Below are 24,570 nucleotides of genomic sequence, written 5' to 3'. Positions count from 1 at the left end.
TAGTGCCATAGTCTGGTTTATACACCACAAGTTAATGGGTATCTCTAGGAGGAATGTTTATGGTGGGGTCAAGGAAGGTTGGATAGGAGCCAGATGGTTGTCCATCTGGAAGGTTCTCCCATCTCCACAGAGGAACTCTGGCGCTTTATCAGACTGACCATCGGGTTCTTGGTCACCTCCCTGACCAAGGCCCTTCTCCCCCGATTTCTCAGTTTTGCCAGGAGGCCAGCTCCAGGAAGAGTCTTGGTGGTTCCAAACTTCTTACATTTAAGAATGATGGAGGCCACTGTGTTCTTGGGGACTTAAATGATGCAGAAATGTTGTAGCACCCTTCCCCAGATCTGTGCCTCGACACAATCCTGTCTCAATTTAATTTACTAGAGGTGGACTCCAATCAAGTTGTAGAAACATCTCAAGGATAATGGAAACATGATGCACCTGATCTCAATTTCGATGCTCATAGCAAAGGATCTGAATTCTTATGTACTTATGAAAATGTTCCACTAAATCCTCAAATTCATAATGAATTATTATACATGTACACACTTTAGTAATGCTTCCTGTCTAGTGAACCAGACCAAAAGAGCCTTTTTATGTTTGTCTGGTCCATTACCAGTCAGTTGCAGAATAGGAAAACACATCAAATTGACCGAATCCATAAATGCTTAAATCAAATTAAGGACAGGTGAAAACTATAATTACAGCACACATTAACATAATCATTTTTTTGTTTTTTATGTCTAAAAAGTAAGGGTCACACAAGTTCATAAAGAAACTGCATACATTTCTGCTGATGTGGTCCCTGCTGAGGTTTTCGTACAAATATGTTCAGGAACAACATTGAATACAGCAAGCAACTCCATCTTTGATGAACTGAGACAAACAGTCACATCCAGTCACATCTATCTTCAGATCCACACGTTTGTCCACTTTGTCAATGGAAACTGTCAGATGAGGATGTGGGGGAGTAGCTTTAATTATTAACCCCTCTGGTTTGATGTACAGGAGGATTTCTGGTTTTGATTCATTATATTTGTAGGAGAGACGGATATTCCTTCCCTCCTGAACAAGGTTTCTGTAGATGAAGGCATTATTGAATCCCCAAAACTTTTTCCTGCTAGGAGAGTTGGTCAAATAACTTCTGTAACTATAAAAGTGTGCAGTTGTAACTGATATTTACAATTGATTCATGTGCAATCACATTTTTTACTACAATAAGTATATAAAAATATACTGTTCATTCACTAATATTTAATTCAAAGATGACAAGGATTTTAATCATACAATAAATGACCCAAAAAGCAGAAAAGAGAACAAATGAGAAGAGCAACATCTTGCTAGACCTTTGAGACACAGACAGACAAACAGAGAGATCTGACGGACTAACTACTTCCTGACCAACAACATCCATAAGCTTCATGTGTATCTTTGATTATACTGCCCCTCCTCTTGACACTAATGTGAAATGTTTTCTATTATGGCTTTCTTTCGGCAGTATACTGTCTGTTGTCAGGTTTTTCTACAGTGTTTCTGGGTTTCCTGTCCCTGTGGGCCTCAGAGCACAATAGTACAGAGCAGAGTCTGATACTTCAGTAGAGGAGATCTCCAGATCCACATGGGTCTTATCTTCATTCAGTTTAACAGACAGCCGCGGATGGGTTGATTCATTATGTGTCTTTAACCCTCCTTCAGTGATGAGGAGCAGGAATTCTGGTTTTGATCTGGGGTATTGTTGGTACCACAGTAAAGTATCAGTACTGTAAGAGACAGTATAGTTGCAGGACAGAGTAACACCTTCACCCTCAAATACACGCTCTTCAGTTGTGGCTGATATTATTTCCTCATTACTGCAACCTGAAATAAATAATGTTCAACCTGTTTTGAATTAATCATATTGCAGTTCGTGCACCATAAATGCTATATAGACATATGTGTGCAATCCAAAACTGCAGTGCAAAACCTGTGCACTTACCAATGATCATTGAAAAAAGCAGAATAGCGTAAAACATCTTCATGGGGTCTGAATGACTGGCTTTGTGCTGTCAAGTAAGAGTGTATCACTATCCTCTTTTCAAACATATTGTAGACTACATACTGTACTGTCAAATCACTCATTGACTTTGTAGCTCCACCTCTCTACACTAAAGGTGGTTGGGTATTTGAGTTCAACTGTCTTCCTGGGTTGGATTGCTGCTAAATGTCATCTTCATGGTTTTGCTGTAGTTCTGAAAAGAGACATTTCAGCTCATGACTGCCCTCTATTGGTATTGTCTCAAAATGTATGCTGTTCACCAAAATAAGAAGAATAAGACAATTACTGCCATTAATCGTCCAAACAGTGGTTCCCAAACTGTGGTTTGAGGGGTCAGCCAGTCCGGCTTTAAACTTATTCTTGAAAGTTGTAATAGTAGAAATCACGAGGCACAATTTCTAAATTGGGTAGTGCATCATCAGTTCCTCTTGTCATGTTATTTATTGAAGACCTCAGAGAGCTATTAATAACTAGTCAGCAATGTACAGATCAACTAGCTCATCTCAGGTATCGTTTTTTTATTATGTTTTTTAGCCCATAGATATTGTAAAAAAATGTATCACTCAAATATCACATGAATAAACATGGCGTGATGTTCCACAATGCTGGAATGGGGTGACCGAGTGAAAAAGTTTGGGAACGTTTGCTAAAAGGAAGAAAAACAACACCATAAATGTTCTTCATTCTGTATTTATTGACTGGTATCTTTGATCATGTTATATCAGAACAGGAAGATGCAGACAATATTAATTATTATTTCCTGAATAATATTTATATTAAATGTGTTTTAATGTTGAGAGACAGGAAAAAATATATGTATTAATGTACTCTAAATAATAGCCGATTGATCAGAAAACAATGCACTGTTCATCCCCAAGGGTCTTGACAGGTTTTTGTACAGTGTGTCTGGGTTTCCTGTCACTGTGGGCTGCAAGGCGCAGTGGTACAGAGAAGAGTCTTCCAATTCAACAGAGGAGATCAAGTCAACACGGGTCTTCTCTTCATTCAATCTACCAGTGTGTCGTGGAGTCGTAATGGATGTATTCTGTACATACATGCTGCTTTATAGGATCAAAAGAAGACATTCTGGTCTGGATCCGGGTTATTGACGCTACCATTGGAGATTGTTAACATTGCCCTTTTAGTTGCAGGAGAGAGTGATGTCTGTTCCTTGGAGAGCATTGACTTCAGGTTTCACTGGAGTTATTGTTTCCTGCTCCATACTATCAGCTGCAACAACATAAGTATTGTCATTGTGTTAATATTTATTCCTAAAGAGAAAAAAATACACTGCTCAAAAAAATAAAGGGAACACTTAACCTCTCTGGGCTACTACCCACTCAACAGCCAGTTGAATCCCGTGGCGCGTTATTCAAATACTTAGAAATGCTATTACTTCAATTTCTCAAACATATGACTATTTTACAGCATTTTAAAGACAAGACTCTCGTTAATCTAACCACACTGTCCGATTTCAAAAAGTCTTTACAACGAAAGCAAAACATTAGATTATGTCAGCAGAGTACCCAGCCAGAAATAATCAGACACCCATTTTTCAAGCTAGCATATAATGCCACATAAACCCAAACCACAGCTAAATGCAGCACTAACCTTTGATGATCTTCATCAGATGACAATCTTAGGACATTATCTTATACAATACATGCATGTCTGTTCAATCAAGTTCATATTTATATCAAAAACCAGCTTTTTACATTAGCAGGTGACTAGCATGTGACTAGCATTCCCACCGAACACTTCCGGTGAATTTACTAAATTACTCACGATAAACGTTCACAAAAAACATAACAATTATTTTAAGAATTATAGATGCAGAACTCCTCTATGCACTCAATATGTCCGATTTTAAAATAGCTTTTCGGTGAAAGCACATTTTGCAATATTCTAAGTAGATAGCCCGGCATCACAGGGCTAGCTATTTAGACACCCAGCAAGTTTAGCATTCACCAAAGTCAGATTTACTATAAGAAAAATGTTATTACCTTTGCTGTCTTCGTCAGAATGCACTCCCAGGACTTCTACTTCAATAACAAATGTTGGTTTGGTCCCAAATAATCCATAGTTATGTTCAAACAGCGGCGTTTTGTTCGTGCGTTCAAGACACTATCCGAATGGTAAATAAGGGTCACGAGCATGGCGCATTTCGTGACAAAAAAATTCTAAATATTCCATTACCGTACTTCGAAGCATGTCAACCGCTGTTTAAAATCATTTTTTATGCCACTTTTCTCGTAAAAAAGCGTTAATATTCCGACCGGCAAAGCCTGTTTACATTCAACGAGAGAGAAAGTAAAAGCATGCTATCCCCTCATGCACGAGCCTCAGTCTAAAGGCCCTCTGATAGAGCACTTGCCAACCGCGCTAGTGTGTTTCAGCCTGGGCCTTGAATTACGTCATTCAGCTTTTTCCCGGGTTCTGAGAGCCTATGGGAGCCGTAGGAAGTGTCACGTTACAGCAAAGATCCTCAGTCTTCAATAAAAAGAGCCAAGATGGACAACAACTTGTCAGACAGGCCACTTCCTGGTCAGAATCTTCTCAGGTTTTTGCCTGCCATATGAGTTCTGTTATACTCACAGACACCATTCAAACAGTTTTAGAAACTTTAGGGTGTTTCTATCCAAAGCCAATAATTATATGCATATTCTAGTTACTGGGCAGGAGTAGTAACCAGATTAAATCGGGTACGTTTTTTATCCGTCCGTGTAAATACTGCCCCCTATCCCCAACAGGTTAAACAACACAATGTAACTCCAAGTCAATCACACTTCTGTGAAATCAAACTGTCCACTTAGGAAGCAACACTGATTGAAAATAAAATTCACATGCTGTTGTGCAAATGGAATAGACAACAGGTGGAAATTATAGGCAATTAGCAAGACACCCCCAATAAAGGAGTGGTTCTGCAGGTGGGGACCACAGACCACTTCTCAGTTCCTATGCTTCCTGGCTGATGTTTTGGTCACTTTTGAATGCTGCCGGTGCTTTCACTCTAGTGGTAGCATGAGACGGAGTCTACAACCCACACAAGTGGCTCAGGTAGTGCAGCTCATCCAGGATGGCACATCAATGCGAGCTGTGGCAAGAAGGTTTGCTGTGTCTGTCAGAGTGGTGTCCAGAGCATGGAGGCGCTACCAGGAGACAGGCCAGTACATCAGGAGACGTGGAGGAGGCCGTAGGAGGGCAACAACCCAGCAGCAGGACCGCCACTTCCGCCTTTGTGCAAGGAGGAGCAGGAGAAGCACTGCCAGAGCCCTGCAAAATGACCTCCAGCAGGCCACAAATGTGCATGTGTCTGCTCAAATGGTCAGAAACAGACTCCATGAGGGTGGTATGAGGGCCCGACGTCCACAGGTGGGGGTTGTGCTTACAGCCCAACACCGTGCAGGACGTTTGGCATTTGCCAGAGAACACCAAGATTGGCAAATTCGCCACTGGCGCCCTGTGCTCTTCACAGATGAAAGCAGGTTCACACTGAGCATGTGACAGATGTGACAGAGTCTGGAGACACCATGGAGAACGTTCTGCTGCTTGCAACATCCTCCAGCATGACCGGTTTGGCGGTGGGTCAGTCATGGTGTGGGGTGGCATTTATTTGGGGCCCACACAGCCCTCCATGTGCTCGCCAGAGGTAGCCTGACTGCCATTAGGTACCGAGATGAGATCCTCAGACCCCTTGTGAGACCATATGCTGGTGCAGTTGGCCCTGGGTTCCTCCTAATGCAAGACAATGCTAGACCTCATGTAGCTGTAGTGTGTCAGCAGTTCCTGCAAGAGGAAGGCATTGATGCTATGGACTGACCCGCCCGTTCCCCAGACCTGAATCCAATTGAGCACATCTGGGACATCATGTCTCGCTCCATCCACCAACGCCACGTTGCACCACAGACTGTCCAGGAGTTGGCGGATGCTTTAGTCCAGGTCTGGGAGGAGATCCCTCAGGAGACCATCCGCCACCTCATCAGGAGCATGCCCAGGCGTTGTAGGGAGGTCATACAGGCACGTGGAGGCCACACGCAGTACTGAGCCTCCTTATGACTTGTTTTAAGGACATTACATCAAAGTTGAATCAGCCTGTAGTGTGGTTTTCCAATTTAATTTTGAGTGTGACTCCAAATCCAGATCTCCATGGGTTGATAAATTGGATTTCCATTGATTATTATTGAGTGGTTGTCAGCACATTCAACTATGTGAAGAAAAAAGTATTTAATAAGATTATTTCTTTCATTCAGAACTAGGATGTGTTGTTTAAGTGTTCCCTTTATTTTTTGGAGCAGTATACATGGATTAGGTGCCCATAAAGTATGACAAGAGAAAGAATTGAAACTTTCCAGTAAAATACCACATCGTTTTTAATGCAATTATTCACTGAAAAAAAGCAATGTTATTTGGTTTAAGATGAGAATTCTGCACTCACTTACAAATGCTGAGAGGAGCAACAGTAATATGAGTGACATCCTGACACAGACTAGATAAACCAACTGAGAGATAAGACAGTGAGAGAGCTGAGTAGTTCCTCTACAGAGACATCCTCATGGTTGCAGGTATACCCAGCCTATACCAGTGTTTGACTATGAGGCCCGTCCTATGATAACTGGATATGTAACTCTTCTTCTGTTTAAGGGTTTTCAGTTCCTATTGGCCTCCTCCTCAGACTTAATTTCTATCTGAAAATGTCAAGTATTTGCTTTATTCTTTGTTTGTTTTTTTAAATAGATCCACAATACTATACTATGCTATACTATATATACCATATGCACATTTGTGTCAGACTGTCAGCTTTTTGTATGAGGAAGTGTTTCCTGTCACTGTGGGCTCCGTGGCACAGTAGTATAGAGCAGTCTGTCACTTCAGTAGAGGAGATCTCCAGATCCACACGATCTATATGAACCTGAGCTGGAAGGCGAGAATCAGGAACTCTAGTTTAGACCTGGGATACTAATGATGCCACTGTAGCTTGTTTACAGAGCCAGTGTAGCTGCAAGATGGTGTGATGGTATCACCCTCCACACCACCCACCATAGGCCTAGTGGAATTGTCATCTTCAAAACTGCTACTTAGTAGTACAGAGCAGAGTCTGTCACTTCAACAGAGGAGATCTCCAGATCCACACGGTTGTTCTCTTTTTCATGTGTGAGGGTCCATTTTGTACTATCAGTGTTGGGTATGATCCCAGAGTAGTCCACTATGAGGAACTGTGGAGAGGATCCAGGGTGCTGGAGGTACCATAACAGACTGTTGGTTAATGAGCTGTTGTATCTACAGGAGAGTTGAACACTACTACCCTCCATAACATCCACCACATCTCTGTCTGGAGTAATTATGTCTTCAACACTTGTACCTGTAAAAAAGAAAAACATGGATTACTCAGTCAATGTAGACAGTGTACAGTATATCCACATTTGGTGTTTCAAAGTGTATTACCTCTTGATATTGATAATATCATATTGTAATGAATACTAAACAGTGTACATTCTGTTAGTACACATTCAGTTAATGGAGAGGGAATTCTTACCTACAAGTGCACATAAACAAGACTGAATAGAGCAGCATCATAGCGACTGGGTGTTAGACAGAGACTTCTCTAATGATCTTCTCTTGGAACATTCACTCTCTGGGTGAATCAGTTCCTCTCATTACATGTTATGTGTAACACTAACCTCCTCCTCTTGACATAATATAACGGGTGCATGTTGACTCCACTTGATGGAAGTATTGTCAAATAAATCCTGGAACTACAGAGTAGAAATACTCTCTCAGGCGATGTTAGGTTTTTGTACAGTGTTTCTGGGTTTCCTGTCACTGTGGGATTCAGAGCACAGTAGTACAGAGCAGAGTCTGTCACTTCAGCAGAGGAGATCTCCAGATCCACACGGGTCTTCTCTTTGTTCAGTTTACCAGAGAAGCGAGAGTCAAGAGAATCAGCTCTCTGTTCAATCCCACTGTAGTGCGGGATGAGCAGAAGCTATTGGGGAGCTGATCCTGGCGACTGTTTATACCATAGTAGACTGTCTGCTGAGGAGTAGTTGCAGGAAAGAAGAACATTACTACCCACTTCTGCATACACTTCATGTTGGTTTGGCTCGATATTCTGCTCACAGGTGTCACCTGCACATTTCAAGAAATTAAGATTGAGTCATTTTTTAAATTGAAATAAACATGTATTGCTTTAATTTTCTAAGCAGAAAACATGACACTGCTTTGAAAGCCATAACTTACCTATTACTGAGAACATAATAAATGACCAGATGAACAGCATGGCTGGGGTTGGAAGTCAAACTGACTAATAGTACAACAGAAGCTGAATACTACAAACTAACTTCATCTGCAAGGTTTCAGTTCATCATTTCTGCTTAGTTTGCCTACAAACTCCACCCCAAAGTACAGTTGCTATTAAGATTCTCAATCTCTCCTCTCCTCTCCTCACCTCTCCTGGCCTCTCCTCTCCTCTCATTTGTCCTCCTCTGTGATACTGCATCTCTCATTCCCTCCACTGGGTTGTTTGGAGGTAGATTCTCTCCATTTAATTGTATGAATCACATTTGAAAGGTTTTAGTACCGTGTTTCCGTCAGGGCACAGTAGTACAGAGTACTGTCTAGAAAAAAAGCAGCGGAGATGCGCAATAGATTTCTAATTGGAGTCTATTCTGCACAATGTGTGGATGAAGCACTTCATTTGGCATTGAGGAATACACGAGATGAACTGCTACAAAAAAGACCCGCTAAAGAACACTCCGTAATGTTCACAACTACATCAAGAAACACTGCCATGTTTTATCATCTGACCCAGCTTTGCCTGCTGAATTTAAGAATCCACCACTTATTGTATATAGGAGAGGACGCAATTAATGCAATAAATTGGTCCATGCCAACTGCCAGCCACAAAGAAAATCAACCAGGTTCTTTTATTCCCTCTTCCAAATGGTAGCCATAAATGCAGAGGTTACGCACAGTGCAACAATATGATGTGTTTGAATATTTCTGCAACCCACATTCAGGAAAACGGTTCCAAATAAATGACATTATTACGTGCTCCACCACCCATGTTATCCTCTCTAGGGTATGTGGGACGAAATCGTCCCACCTACTCAACAGCCAGTGGAATCCCGTGGCGCGTTATTCAAATACTTAGAAATGCTATTTCTTCAATTTCTCAAACATATGACTATTTTACAGCATTTTAAAGACAAGACTCTCGTTAATCTAACCACACTGTCCGATTTCAAAAAGGCTTTACAACGAAAGCAAAACATTAGATTATGTCAGCAGAGTACCCAGCCAGAAATAATCAGACACCCATTTTTCAAGCTAGCATATCATGTCACATAAACCCAAACCACAGCTAAATGCAGCACTAACCTTTGATGATCTTCATCAGATGACAATCTTAGGACATTATGTTATACAATACATGCATGTCTGTTCAATCAAGTTCATATTTATATCAAAAACCAGCTGTTTACATTAGCAGGTGACTAGCATGTGACTAGCATTCCCACCGAACACTTCCGGTGAATTTACTAAATTACTCACGATAAACGTTCACAAAAAACATAACAATTATTTTAAGAATTATAGATACAGAACTCCTCTATGCACTCGATATGTCCGATTTTAAAATAGCTTTTCGGTGAAAGCACATTTTGCAATATTCTAAGTAGATAACCCGGCATCACAGGGCTAGCTATTTAGACACCCAGCAAGTTTAGCACTCACCAAAGTCAGATTTACTATAAGAAAAATGTTATTACCTTTGCTGTTCTTCGTCAGAATGCACTCCCAGGACTTCAATAACAAATGTTGGTTTGGTCCCAAATAATCCATTGTTATGTTCAAATAGCGGCGTTTTGTTCGTGCGTTCAAGACACTATCCGAAAGGGTAAATAAGGGTGACGAGCACGACGCATTTCGTGACAAAAAATGTCTAAATATTCCATTACCGTACTTCGAAGCATGTCAACTGCTGTTTAAAATCAATTTTTATGCCGTTTTTCTCGTAAAAAAGCGATAATATTCCGACCGGGAAATCGTTTATTACAAAGAGAGCGAAAGTAAAAGCATGCTATCCCCTCATGCACGAGACTCAGTCTGATGGCCCTCTGATAGAGCACTTGCCAAAAGCGCTAGTGTGTTTCAGCCTGGGCCTGGAATTACGTCATTCAGCTTTTTCCCGGGTTCTGAGAGGAAGTGTCACGTCATGCCAGAGATCCCCTGTTTTTGTTAGAGATGGTCAAGGAGGGCAAGAAATGGTCAGACAGGCCACTTCCTGTAAGGAATCTTCTCAGGTTTTTGCCTGCCAAATGAGTTCTGTTATACTCAGGCACCATTCAAACAGTTTTAGAAACTTTAGGGTGTTTTCTATCCAAAGCCAATAATTATATGCATATTCTAGTTACTGGGCAGGAGTAGGAACCAGATTAAATCGTGTACGTTTTTTATCCGGCCGTGCAAATACTGCCCCCTATCCCCAAAAGGTTAAATAATTGTTAGAAATTTTGCCAACATTTATGAGTTCTTCTGTAAATGAATGTGCCTATTCACCGGATGTTATGGGGAAAAAACATTTTCTGAACGTCACGCGCCAATGTAAAAATGTGATTTTTGGATATAAATATGAACTTGATCGAACAAAAAAATGCATGTATTGTCTAACATGATGTACTAGGAGTGTCATCTAATGAAGATTGTCAAAGGTTAGTGCTTCATTTTAGCTGTATATCTGGTTTTGTGATGGCTACTGTCATGACGTTGGCCTATGGGTAAGGTTTATGACCCCCCCATAAATACCTTTCTCCCTTCCCCTCTCTGACCCTACTGAAGGACTTGAATAGCCTGTGTTAAATATAGAGAGTCTGGGAACATCAAACAAATGGGGAAAGGAACCATATTTTGGTAATAAAACCAGTTGGAAATATGCTTTGGAACGTAATGAGTATGGATGTCAGTTCGTTGTTATCTGAGACATTATGATTGATGACAGGACGACATAAACTGTACCTGAGAAAGTATACACCCTCTAGTTATCAGAGTAACATGGAATTGTTATGCAATTGAAATGTTTGATATTGAAATTGTTAGGAGATGAAATGTAATTTTAGCTTCCAAATGAGAGATTTGGGTTTTCATAAGGAAAGTGCCCTGCTTGATCAGTGGCCCACCCCTGTGAAGAGGAGGGGTTATAAACGATGAAACACATCCTTCCCCCCTCTCCACTATATAAGCCTTTGACGAAAAGATAACCACGTTGTTCCAGTACGTGAGGGCTGCAGCCTCTACGTTAGGACACACATGTCAAGGACAGAACTAAGCCAACCTCGGCGTGAGCTATGGTATGAACTGGTATGAACTTTGAGCTTATTCACTACAGAAGTGATACTTCCTAGCCGTTGAGTTAGCAGCGGCCGCTGTAGACGTGGGCTAGGAAAGGACGGACGACGGATCCAGTCTAACAGACGGACGAAGATACCACCACGTATCCAATTTACCACCAGAGACATTCTTCCGAGAACAGGAAGATCTGTTGGCCAACCCGGCCAGCATCTACGACCAATCTACCGAAGCGCAGCTCAGAGTAAATATTTATTGCATTTTCCTGTTCCAAATGGGTGGTAATTTAGAATGCATAAGATAATGTATTTACGATAGCATAGCTGCTGTTTCTTCGTTCCTAAATCTTCCCTCTCTTTCATTCAAGCCCAACCCCCTTTCCTTTGTGTAACCAGCCATGATACAGGTTCCGTCCACCAGGACGTTTTCTGTATGACATCATATGTATTCGGTGTATTTGTAATTCTGTGTGATTAGTTTAGGTATTTAGTAAATAAATAATTAAACCCAATTTTGTATTGCTGATTCAACTTGTTAGCCAGGGTTCGTGAAGATAGAATTTACAACTTTCATTATGAGCCTGAAAATAAGATAAGGGTTAATATTGACTGCTATCGATGTAAAATATTACTAAGTATTTTAAGAGTTTATTCGGAAGATAACGGCTCTATAAACGTTCTTCCGTGGTGCCCCGACTTTCTAGTTAATTACATTTACATGATTAGCTTAATCAGGTAATATTAATTACAGAGAAATCATTTTATAAGTTAGCATGTCATATCACTTAATCCGGCATAGCCAAAGACACGACACTATCCTTGCTTGGAAAATTGCTTTTTTTTTGCTAAGGTGTTATCCTAAAATAATCTAATGTTTTGCTTTCAACGTAAAGCCTTTTTGAAATCGGACAATGTGATTGGATTAACGAGTAGAGTATCTTTAAAATGCCGTATAATACTTGAATTTTAATTGAGATACATTTTTTTTGAATTTCGCCGTGCTATCTCACTGGTTGTTCTCCAACCAATCTTTTTAACGGGATTTTATCTCGAAGGGGTCCTCAAGAGGTTATTACCTGATAGCCAGAGTTCTTTCGTCTGTCACATCCATCCAGCTCTGGGCATCCGATTACTATCAGTTTTGCTCTGTAATTACAATATAGGGGGCAGTATTTTCACAGCCGGATGAAAAACGTACCCAAATTAATCTGTTTACTACTCTGGCCAGAAACTAGAATATGCATATTATTAGTAGATTTGGATAGAAAACACTGAAGTTTCTAAAACTGTTTGAATGGTGTCTGTGAGTATAACAGAACTCATATGGAAGGCAAAAACCTGAGAAAAATTCAACCAGGAAGTGGAGGATCTGAGAATTGTAGTTCTTTTTTCTAATCCCTTTTGAACCTACAGTGTCTGTGGGGTCACGTTGCACTTCCTAAGACTTCCATTGGCTGTCAAAAGCCTTCAGAAAGTTGTTTCATCTGTCTCCTGTATCCGGGCAGAATATAGGAGCTCAGTCACTGAGTGGACTGCCTGGAGACAAAGGGATTGGATATGCGTGGTCCCGCGAGCCCGCTGTTCCTTCTTTTTCTCCTTGAATGAATACGCTATTGTCCGGTTGGAACATTATCGCTTTTTTATGTTAAAAATACCATAAAGATTGATTTTAAACAACGTTTGACATGCTTCTAAGAACAGTAATGGAACATTTTAACTTTTCATCTCTGGTACCGCACTTGTGCGTTATGCCTTTGGATAGTGCTCTGTACGCACGAACAAAACGGAGGTATTTGGACATAAATATGGATTATTTCGAACAAAAACAAAATTTATTGTGGAAGAAGCAGTCCTGGGAGTGCATTCTGACGAAGATCAGCAAAGGTAAGAGAATATTTCTAATACTAATTCTGAGTTTAGGTGACCCCGAACTTATATATAGCTTGCTGTGATGGCGAGCTATGTACTCAGAATATTGCAAAATATGCGTTCACCGAAAAGCTATTTTAAAATCTGACACCGTGATTGTCCTGTTAGGGACAGACGTTCCACTAGCGGAACGCCTCACCAATATCCAATAGTATAGCGTGGCGCGAAATACAAACCCCCAAAAAATGCTATAACTTCAATTTCTCAAACATAACATATTCTTAAAATAATTGTTATGTATTTTGTGAACGTTAATTGTGAGTAATTTTGTAAATTCACCAAAGTTTGCGGTGGGTATGCTAGTTCTGAACATCACATGCTAATGTAAAAAGCTGGTTTTTTATATAAATATGAACTTGATTGAACAAAACATGCATGTATTGTATAACATAATGTCCTAGGAGTGTCATCTGATGAAGATCATCAAAGGTTAGTGCTGCATTTAGCTGTGGTTTGGGTTAATGTGACATTATATGCTAGCTTGAAAAATGGGCGTCTGATTATTTATGGCTGGGTACTCTGCTGACATAATCTAATGTTTTGCTTTCACTGTAAAGCCTTTTTGAAATCGGACAGTGTGGTTAGATAAAGGAGAGTCCTGTCTTTAAAATGGTGTAAAATAGTCATATGTTTGAAAAATGGAAGTTTTCGGATTTCGAGGACTTTGTATTTCGCGCCACACCCATCATTGGATATTGGAGCAGGTGTTCCGCTAGCGGAACGTCTAGATGTAAGAGGTTTTAAGTATGCTCTCTCTAATTAATTCTCTTTCTTTCTTTCTCTCGGAGGACCTGAGCCCTAGGACCATGCCTCAGGACTACCTGACATGACTCCTTGCTGTCCCCAGTCCACCTGGCCGTGCTGCTACTCCAGGTTCAAATGTTCTGCCTGCTGCTATGGAACCCTGACCTGTTCACCGGACGTGCTACCTGTCCCAGACCTGCTGTTTTCAACTCTCTAGAGACAGCAGGAGCGGTAGAGATACTCTCAATGATCGGCTATGAAAAGCCAACTGACGTTTACTCTTGAGGTGCTGACTTGTTGCACCCTCGTCAACTGTGATTATTATTATTTGACCATGCTGGTCATTTATGAACATTTGAACATCTTGGCTATGTTCTGTTATAATCTCCACCCGGCACAGCCAGAAGAGGACTGGCCACCCCTCATAGCCTGGTTTCTCTCTAGGTTTCTTCCTAGGTTTTGGCCTTTCTAGGTAGTTTTTCCTAGCCACCGTGCTTCTACACCTGTATTGCTTGCTGTTTGGGGTTTTTGGCTGGGTTTCTGTACAGCACTTTGAGATATCAGCTGATGTACGAAGGGCTATATAAATAAATGTGATTTGATTAGAGAGGCAGTGGCTATCAGGAGGCAGAACTGAAGTTCCAGTCAGATAGAGGAGAATCATCTCTCCACCTCTCATCTTAACTTCTCCTATTCAGTAAATGGACCCACATTACTTCAAAATTATAATCTGTGATGAACAAATATGACTTAATTGATGGTCGTCATGAACATGATCTCTGATCATTTGTATGCAGATGCTTTCCTATTACATGGTGTTTACGAGTAGGAATTTATTAGTCAGGTTTTTGTAGTGTTTCTGGGTTTCCTGTTACTGTGGGCTTCAGAGCACAGTAGTTCAGAGAGGAGTCTGTCACTTCAGCAGAGGAGATCACCAGATCCAAATGGTTTACTCTTCATTGAGTTTCGTAGATATTTGAGTGTTCAGAGGATCTGCTTTCTTTATAAACTCCGTATCCAGGCTGCATCACATCCGGCCGTGATGGGAGTCCCATCTCTAAACTGTCATCTGGATAAATAAAGTGTAGTTGTAATGCACACGTTAATGAAAAGAAAAGAAAATGAAATGTAAAACCTAATATCCTTTTTTTATGTGTCACTTACCTACAAATGTGCCGAGCATCAGCATTGCATACAGATACATCATCTTGGCTATCTATGATAATTTATTCCTCTGTTGCTGAGCTGTATCTTAATTCCTTTCTGCTTACTGTAGCTCCTCCCTTTATCATTGGTTTCTTCCCAAAGCACTTGACAGGTTTTTGTACAGTGTATCAAGGTTTCCTCTCACTGTGGGCGCCAGGGCACAGTAGTACAGAGCAGAATCTGTCACTTCAGCAGAGGAGATCTCCAGATCCATGCGGTCGGTTTGAACCTTAGCTGACATGCGAGGAGGGACAGGTTTCTGGACATATCCTGATTTAGTGATGAGAATCAGGAACTCTGGTTTAGACCTGGGATACTGACGATACCACTGTAGATTGTTTACAGAGCCAGTGTAGCTGCAGGATAACATGATGGTATCACCCTCCACACCACCCACCATAGGCCTAGTGGGATTAATGTCATCTTGAAAACTGACATCTGTCAGAAAAGTAAAGACATGTTGCTATTTTGCTAGATTTTTTGACAACTATCAAATATATTATGGAGTTCGAATGAAAATGATGAAATTGAATACAGCACTCACCAACAAGGACTGAGAGGAGAAATGATGAAAGCATCAACATAGCTGATTGATATGGTATTTAAAAGACTATGACACAAAAGAGACAGAGTTGAATATCTCTCTCTATAGCAATCTTTCAGTCTTGTGTGATTGGAGAAAATGTTGTAGCTCCACCTACCACCAAAGACAGGGGCTGTTGAACAACAAATTTTGTTTCTGTGTATGCCATGCAATCCTTGTTTAATGTTAGTATTGATGCATTCATTTATCTTTAACAATACTACTCCATTCATGTTTTAATGCATGTGAAGAAAAAAGTTTTAAATGAATACAGTTCAATTATTGCTGTTTTTCTATTTAATTTTTTTTACTTTGCTATTTCATTTCTTTTTTGCAATAAATAAGTATATAAAACAAGTGTTCTAATGAATGTCAAATATTATAAAATACAACACTAAAAGACGTCTCAAATGAAATAAAATTATAAAAAGAAGCATACAACATATAAAACATTTGTAAAAAAAAAAAGAAAACAATACAAATCAATTGTTGTTTTTTGTATTTAATTTAATTTAACTGTTATTTCGTTACATATATTTATTATTCTTTTAGCTACTCATTATTTTTGAAAGGTTTGTTAACTTTTTGAAAGGTTTGTTAACTTATGTCTTATGTTATCTTGTACACTTATTTTTATAAAGCTGCTTTTGATTGTTCAGAGATAAAAGACTGTAGTTCTTCTGACTGGTATGGAAGTGACTAGAGCAGGGGTGGGCAAACGTTTTCTCTCAAGTGCCACATTCAGCATTCGAAACCAAGTGAAGGGCCACATACTATATGCGTAACAAAACATATGAAGCCTTTGTTCACGTTGACACGACTAGTAGTGTACTGTAGGTGTACATATGCTGCTAGAATAGTTCTGCAATCTTATCTCTACCCACAATCAGACTCACAGTGACAAAAAGTGCAAACTTTTGAAATATGAAATAACATGTTTATGTGAGTGAAAACAGCAGATGTCTGATAAAGGCCATCTCCATTCCTAAAGTACAATCTGAGTGACACAAGTAAGAGCAAAAAGTATATCATTTGAGTTCATATTGAATGGCCTGTTTATGATAGCATATTATGGAATGCTTCTCATTTCACCTCCACCCTAAAAAAGAACATTGTGAGCCACGTACAGAGCATACACAAACAACATTTGGCTTCATGTTGATATGTAGATGGTCTATAACTCTTTATATTAAAGCAGATTACTGAACAGTTCTCAAATCATCTCAGCCCAAATAAAGTACAATCTGAGCCATTGTAGCATTCAATGTCAAATGAATGGGGACAAGGCCAGTATCCAAGTGCCTTGCTGGATAATTTAAAAAAAGACTTGATAAGAGGGAAAGAAAACATAAGCCTGGCCTACCCCACTCTTGGTGATTTTAGTCTTAATCTGAGCAATGGGTCTGGTCACCTCTCTTAGAAAGGGCATCAAAGTCTGGTGTCATTTCTGAAGTAGAGATCCTCAGAACAGCTGACAAGTGGTTTGTTAAATTTGACCAGTGACAGGATTTGTTGTAGTTCATGACTGAGAAAGTTTGTTCACACACATATCTGGACCCGAATAAAACCAGCATCCTCTGGGCGTGCTTTTTGATGTTTGGAAACTGCGTTTCATTCAGTGAGCCATAAAACGGGTATTTTGTGGCTGCTGTACTTCTCCTTCAAAGCAATGTCACACTGGATGTTGATGAGCTCCAGTTGTGTGTCTGGTGGTGCTTTCTCGCTGTCAAAAGACAGGGGGCGTGATACAACCTCCAGCTCAGTCTCAATCTTCACAAAGTCAGCTGTATGTCTCAGTGCGGCACTGCGATGTGGGCGCATTCAGTGCGGCCAGTGTCGGAAAATGAGAGAGAGACCTGCAGCTCATTTGTCTGGTGAGCAACATAAGTTTGGCCTTGAATTCTTTCACGTTGGAATACAGTTCATGCACAAAAACACAATTTCCCTGCAGTTTCATATTTAGATCTTTCAGATGCCCAAGTATGACCACAGCGAAAGCAAAGTCGCCCAGCCAGTCTGTGTCTTTCAACTCGGAGAAGTCGTCAGCTTTACCAATCGTAGCAAGGAACATACCTATCCCCCCTCTATGTTCCCACACACGGCGAAATACATTTCCCAGGCTTAGCCAGTGTACATTTGAATGGTACAACAAGTCCTGGTGCTCTGCCACTGTCATTGAGCAGCTGAATGAACTGACGATGGTTAAACCCCCTTGCCCGTTTAAAGTTGAGAAGTTGTACAACCACTTTGACAACATTTTCCAGCTTTAATACACTTTTACACAGGGCTTCCTGATGAATAATACAGTGAAGAAATATCAATTCCTCCGAGTAAGGTCTTTCTTCTTTTATATTGTTTTGTAGTCTTTTTATCAGGCCAATGTTTTTACCGGTTAGATTTGGTGATCCATCTGTTGTGATGTTTGCTCCACGGAAGGTTCATTTTTTCCAAGCAAGCAGACACCCTTTTAGCGTGCTTGCTTGAAAAATGACAATTGCGATTATATTCCTTAAAAACGGCAAAACTTTCTTGGCATATCAGACATACCGCCTTAAAAAAAAAGTATTTTGCTGTCCATTCTTTAAACACACGACATTCAGAGTCCATTTTTCTCATTTTCGCAGCGCTCATTTTTCACGTCAAAAGCCATCAAGCAGTCAAGTGGCTTTGATGACTGAGCACATTCTGAATCTGACTGTAGCCCCAAATACAGAGTGAGCTGCCAGTCTACAGCGTCATCTATTGGAGGTTGTTTGTATATCATGGAATGAGTAATTTTAGGCCAATAATCGTGACTCAAATATAATAATTTTTAATACATAAAAAAAATGTCTCACTGGCAGGGCCCGCGGGCCCGCGGGCCACCCCTCATAGGTGTAAGGATGATTAGGAGAATCAAGCTAGGGTGTTTGATGCAGTGGTACTTCATTGATGTTATACTTCATTACGAAGAAAATAGTAAAACATTTATAATTGATCTGGACATGAAGTTAGGGTTAGGGTTATGGGTAGAATAGAGGGGTTTAGTGTTTAGGACATATTAATTTATCTGCCTGATGATAACTTTCTCCCTGTAATCAGATGTTATAGGTTTTTGTACAGTGTCTCTGGGTTTCCTGTCACTGTGGGCGTCAGAGCACAGTAGTACAGAGCAGAGTCTGTCACTTTAGCAGAGGAGATCTCCAGATCCACACGGGTCTTCTCTTTGTTCAGTTTACCAGAGAAGCGAGGGTCAAGAGAATTATCTCTATGTTCAGTCCCGGTGGAGTCCAGGATGAGCAGAAGGTATTGGGGAGCTGATCCTGGAGACTGTTTATACCATAGTAGACTGTCTGCTGAGGAGTAGTTGCAGGAAAGAAGAACATTACTACCCACTTCTGCATACACTTCTTGTTGGTTTGGCTCAATAGTCTGCTCATAGGTGTCACCTGCACATTTCAAGAAATTAAGATTGAGTCATTTTTTTATTGAAATAAACATGTATTGCTGTAATTTTCTAAGCAGAAAACATGACACTACTTTGAAATCCATAACTTACCTATTACTGAGAACATAATAATTGACCAGATGAACAACATGGCTGGGGTTGGAAGTCAAACTGACTAATAGTACAACAGAAGCTGAATACTCCAAACTAACTTCATCTGCAAGGTTTTCAGTTGATAATTTCTGCTTAGTTTACCTACAAGCTCCACCCCAAAGTACAGTTGCTATTAAGAAGGGGGAATGGGGGGGGGATCGGGGGGGGGGGGAGAGATCGGGGGGACTGGAGGTAGATTCCCTCCATTATTGTATGAATAGCATATGAAGGTTTTTGTACAGTGTTTCTGGGTTTGCTGTCACTGTAGCTATCAGGGCACAGTAGTAGAGAGCAGAGTCAGTCACTTCAGCAGAGGAGATCTCCAGATCCACACATTTGGCTTTTTTGTCATGATTTAGATAAACTGCATTTGAAACACCAGAGTTCTAAGAGAAAACATTTTAAAAGTTAAAGACATGCATACTCATATAATGTATTGTCTTTGTAATCTTTGATTTGAAAAATAAATACCTCTCAACATAATCACACTCAGTTTGAATCAAAATGTCATTACTTACCTATCAAGTCAAAGAAGAGTAAAAATTAACAGAACAACATTGTAGATGGTAGGATGTGTAGAATAAGCACAAGATCCACACTGGTTCTCTCTTTATTCAGATTGACAGTCGAAGGTCTTCAGGTTTAGCTCTTATTACAGAGGGCTTTGAGGTGACTGTAGTGTAGAGGAGGAATTGGGGTGCTGATCCAGGGTACTGTCTGTATCGCAGCAGAAAATCTGATTTTACTGTATAGTTACAGGAGATCTTAACTCTGCTACCCTAAATAATACTCCTAAGGACTGGTTGGAGTAATATCATCCTCTAAAGTATCACCTACAATGGCTGAAATCAGTAGAATATAACAGAGTAGCATCATGGTCAATGTTACAGATCAGATATTTTGTTATTTAGAAAACAGAAAAGCCAAAACACTGCGATGACTCTGAAATGATAAGTAGGCATATACAATGTTGCTCCTCCTCTTTACGTAGGTTTTTAAACACACCCACCAGGTTTCCTGTCAAAAAGAAAAACCTTGATATGCACCATCTCCTGTAGGTCATGTCATGTACATATAGAATGTGTCAGGTTAGGTTTTTGTACAGTGTTTGTAGGTTACCTTTCACTGTGGGAGTCAGTGCACAGTAGTACATAGCAGAGTCTTTCTCTTTAGCAGAGGAGATCTCCAGATCCACACGGTTCTTCTCATCATTCAGTTTGACTGACAGTCGAGGATCCAGACCTGGAGCCCGTGATGGAGACCCAACACCATGCAGGATAAGCAGGATATACTGAGGAGGTGATCCAGGGTCCTGGAGATACCATTGAAGAGAGACTGCAGATGAGTAGGTGCATGAAAGTGTAATATTGCTACCTGCTGGAGCATACACCTCCTCTCTGATTGGCTCAATGGTCTGACCATTACTGTCACCTGCAAGAGATGCAAAATATGTTATTCTTCTATTACTACTCTGTTATAGATCTATTATCACTGCATTAACACTTTAGATTCAAAATAACACCAACTAAAATGTAGTCATTAGAGTAAATTACTTACATGCAAGTACTACAAGCAAAATAAATGTGGGGATTGACATTGTTTCTGAAAATGGAAGTTAAAATGGTAACACACAAGACAGCAAGATTTGTGTATACTAAAGTAACATCCTCTTCCATCTAGTTCTGAATGTATCATCTCTTCTCAAACCTTTGAAGCCCCACCCCAAATACAGAGAGTTGTCAGATGAGCAGAAGTAACAGCAGACTTCTTGTTGCTGCTTGATTCCACTGTCACATCCTCAAAATGCAGGGCTGCATTGAAATATGATTACCTTAGTCTCCCTCTATTGGATATTGGATAAAACTGTTATTTATCTCAATTTATTTTCTTGATATTAGGGCACAGACTTGGCAGAAGGACCTGACCTGTATACTGTGATGTCATACTTGAAAACATTGCTTGAAGGGCATATATTTTTATTTATTTTAAATTGTTATTTCACCTTTATTTAACCAGGTAGGCTAGTTGAGAACAAGTTCTCATTTGCAACTGCGACCTGGCCAAGATAAAGCAAAGCAGTTTGACACATACAACAACACAGAGTTACACATAGAATAAACAAACATAGTCAATAATACAGTAGAAAAAGTATATATACAGTATGTGCAAATGAGGTAGGATAAGGGAGGTAAGGCAATAAATAGGCCATGGTGGCGAAGTAATTACAATATAGCAATTAAACACTGGAATGGTAGATGTGCAGAATATATATACATGTACATGTACATCTACCATTCCAGTGTTTAATATACATATACATGTACACATGAAAATGCAAGTAGAGATATTGGGGTGCAAAGGAGCAAGATAAATAAATACAGTATGGGGATGAGGTAGTTGGATGGGCTATTTACAGATGGGCTATGTACAGGTGCAGTGATCTGTGAGCTGCTCTGACAGTTGGTGCTTAGCTAGTGAGGGAGATATGAGTCTCCAGCTTCAGTTATTTTTGCAGTTCGTTCCAGTCATTGGCAGCAGAGAACTGGAAGGAAAGGCGGCCAAAGGAAGAATTGGCTTTGGGGGTGACAAGTGAGATATACCTGCTGGAGCGCGTGCTACGGGTGGGTGCTGCGATGGTGACCAGTGAGCTGAGATAAGGTGGGGCTTTACCTATCTGAAGATAATTCATCTATTCCACATCAGGCAATTAATTAATTCACAGTTATTTTCCGATTTAAATCTAGAATTTACAGTATAAATCTGCAACATACTCAGATATTCAAATGAGTTTGTCACTTTTCCATTTGTTTCAACATTTTATTATTGTTTATTGAAAATAATTCACTGTTAATTTCCAGCCTACATGTATATGTTTTGTCTACTGAATGTAACCTAATAATGAACATGTTTCTCTTAGGGGATGTCAGTGTTTTCAGGTCACATTTTTGAACAGTGTGTCTGGGTTTCGTTTCGCTGTGTGTAACAGTCGTCGTATGTAATGGACCAAGGTGCAGCGGGTTGAGTGCTCATTTGAACTTTTATTGAACACTAAAAATAAACAAAACAAGAGAACGAACGAACAGTATTGCAGGCTAACACAGCAGTGCAACAACAACGATGTACAGCTGTTCCTGATTGAGAGCCATACCAGGCCAACAAAGAAATACACAACATAGATAGAGCATAGAAAGACAACATAGAACATAACCAAAACCCCGGAATACTCTAAACAAACACCCCTCTACATAAACACATATATCAACACACCCCGAACCACATAAAACAAACACCCCTCTGCCACGTCCAAACCAAACTACAATAACAAATAACCCCTTTACTGGTCAGGACGTGACACTGTGGGCTCCAGGGCATGGTAGTACAGAGTAGAATCTGCCACTTGTGGATCTCCAGATCCACACAGGTTCTCATCTTTCAGCCTAACAGACAGTCGAGGGTCTTCAGGTTTAGATTTCACTACAGAGGGGTTTGAGGACACTCCAGTGAGGAGGAGGAAGATGGGAGGTGATCCAGAGTACTGTTGATACCACTGGAGAGTACTAGCAGAGGAGTAGTTACAGGACAGATTTATGACATCACCCTCCAACCCAAACACCTTATCTGTTGTTGGAGTGATGTCATTCCCATGACTGCCACCTGGAAAACATTTATGAAAACAGGAATTATTATCAGGAAATGATTACAAAAAAATCAAATCTTAATTCAGTCAAGTGTATTAAATTACATAATATCCTTCACAGGAATGTCACTCCAGTCTTCACTAACTACATTCACAGTGATTGGAAATGAAGAATATTTTCAAACTCACCCACTTGTACAAATATTAAAATTGATCCCAGTAACAAGCTGGTAAGTGTTATTTGACACAGTGAAAAGATTGAACACAAGTATAGTTATGACAGAATGACACCCCTGGTTTCTCACTGTCACCTATAAAAGGCATTTCCTTTCCTCTGCCTCAATTATGTAACACGTTCCCTTAAAAAAGGGCACACAACACAAAGTACTGTACACACCCAAGTGCAGACACAGTGTTTTTGTAAGGGGGCTGTATATCCTGTTGTCACAGTGGGCCTCAGAGCACAGTAGTACACAGCTGAGTCAGACAGCTGCAACCTCTGGATCGTCAAGGGGACTGATTGTGTCTTGGCATTTAGATTTGCATTGAATCTCTCCTTGAACCCTGCAGCATTGTCTCCAGATCCAAAAGAAAAACGGCTCAGCATATGTTTAGGGAAGTCATTTGCTTTTTGTTTGTACCAATATAGATTTGCATTGGCAGCAGTGGTGTTATATTGACAACTCAGTGTTACCAATCCTCCTTCTGTAACAATCACTCCTCCTGGTTGCTGTTGAACATGGTCTCCTGTACACTCTGGAAGACAAAAAAAAGATAAAGTGAGTGATAATGAAAGATGAATATAATGAGAAGTAGGTAGATGATAATTATATAAACAACTGAGAGAAAAGGTTCCATCATACTGAAGCAGAATACATCAAGAACCAGCCAGATGATCAGACAGAGTACCATGGTTATACAGAACACACTGAGAGTGACTGTGCGTTACAGTAAGAGGTAGAGATCCTCTCTCTCTTCCATGTCCATCTCAGCCTGTATATCACCATCAACTGACTGACATGAAGGAGGAGCCTGTTCAGAGAGAGGTAAGATTGTAAAGAAATGTATGAGACAATATTACTCTGTCAGGAGGGTCAGGATTACCTTGTCAATATTAGATATAAGAACTCTATGCAGTACATTAGCCAAAATAAAAAAACTCAAATAAAATGTAATGTAGCTTAAAGCAATTGTCAATTACATAGATGTTCCATGAAGTTTGTAAGATAAACATGTATTTTTTAGGTGAAAACGTACACATATTGTATTATTATTCAGGCTCAAACACTCATGTAGTCTTTCCAATTCAGGCCTACTGCTGTACATAAAGTATTTTGAAATACATATTGCGCTTTGAACACAATTTTTCAGTGGTTCTGTATGTTTCTATGGACACATGTGAAACCTATAGTTTTTGTAAGGGGCTGTATATCCTGTTGTCACAGTGGGCTTCAGAGCACAGTAGTAAACAGCAGACTCAGACAGCTGCACCCTCTGGATCATCAAGGGGACTGA

General features: G+C 40.1%; 1 long non-coding RNA gene and 3 gene segments (V, D, J or C); all 4 read right to left on the bottom strand.

Annotated features, from left to right (window-relative positions):
• Positions 1-7,107: 7,107 nt before the first annotated feature.
• On the bottom strand, positions 7,108-7,496 carry LOC115157730 (T-cell receptor alpha chain V region PHDS58-like). The segment is given in 2 exon segments: positions 7,108-7,391; positions 7,475-7,496. Coding segments are annotated over 2 exon segments (306 nt in total).
• Positions 7,497-18,878: 11,382 nt separating this feature from the next.
• LOC115156960 (T cell receptor alpha variable 38-2/delta variable 8-like) lies at positions 18,879-19,493 on the bottom strand. The segment is given in 2 exon segments: positions 18,879-19,266; positions 19,377-19,493. Coding segments are annotated over 2 exon segments (384 nt in total).
• Positions 19,494-20,210: 717 nt separating this feature from the next.
• Positions 20,211-21,095, bottom strand: LOC115157729 (T cell receptor alpha variable 13-1-like). The segment is given in 3 exon segments: positions 20,211-20,260; positions 20,538-20,849; positions 20,976-21,095. Coding segments are annotated over 3 exon segments (402 nt in total).
• A 2,481-nt stretch (positions 21,096-23,576) lies between these two features.
• On the bottom strand, positions 23,577-23,932 carry LOC115156973 (uncharacterized). Its single transcript, XR_003868362.1, has 3 exons — positions 23,919-23,932; positions 23,750-23,811; positions 23,577-23,631 (listed from the first exon to the last, which is right to left on the bottom strand). It is a non-coding gene; the product is annotated as an uncharacterized LOC115156973 (long non-coding RNA).
• Positions 23,933-24,570: the final 638 nt, after the last annotated feature.

The sequence above is a fragment of the Salmo trutta genome, chromosome 21 (assembly GCF_901001165.1).
Source record: "Salmo trutta chromosome 21, fSalTru1.1, whole genome shotgun sequence".
NCBI classification, from domain to species: domain Eukaryota; kingdom Metazoa; phylum Chordata; class Actinopteri; order Salmoniformes; family Salmonidae; genus Salmo; species Salmo trutta.
Note: the sequence above shows the minus strand (reverse complement) of the source record. Positions and strands in the feature narration are given on the sequence as shown.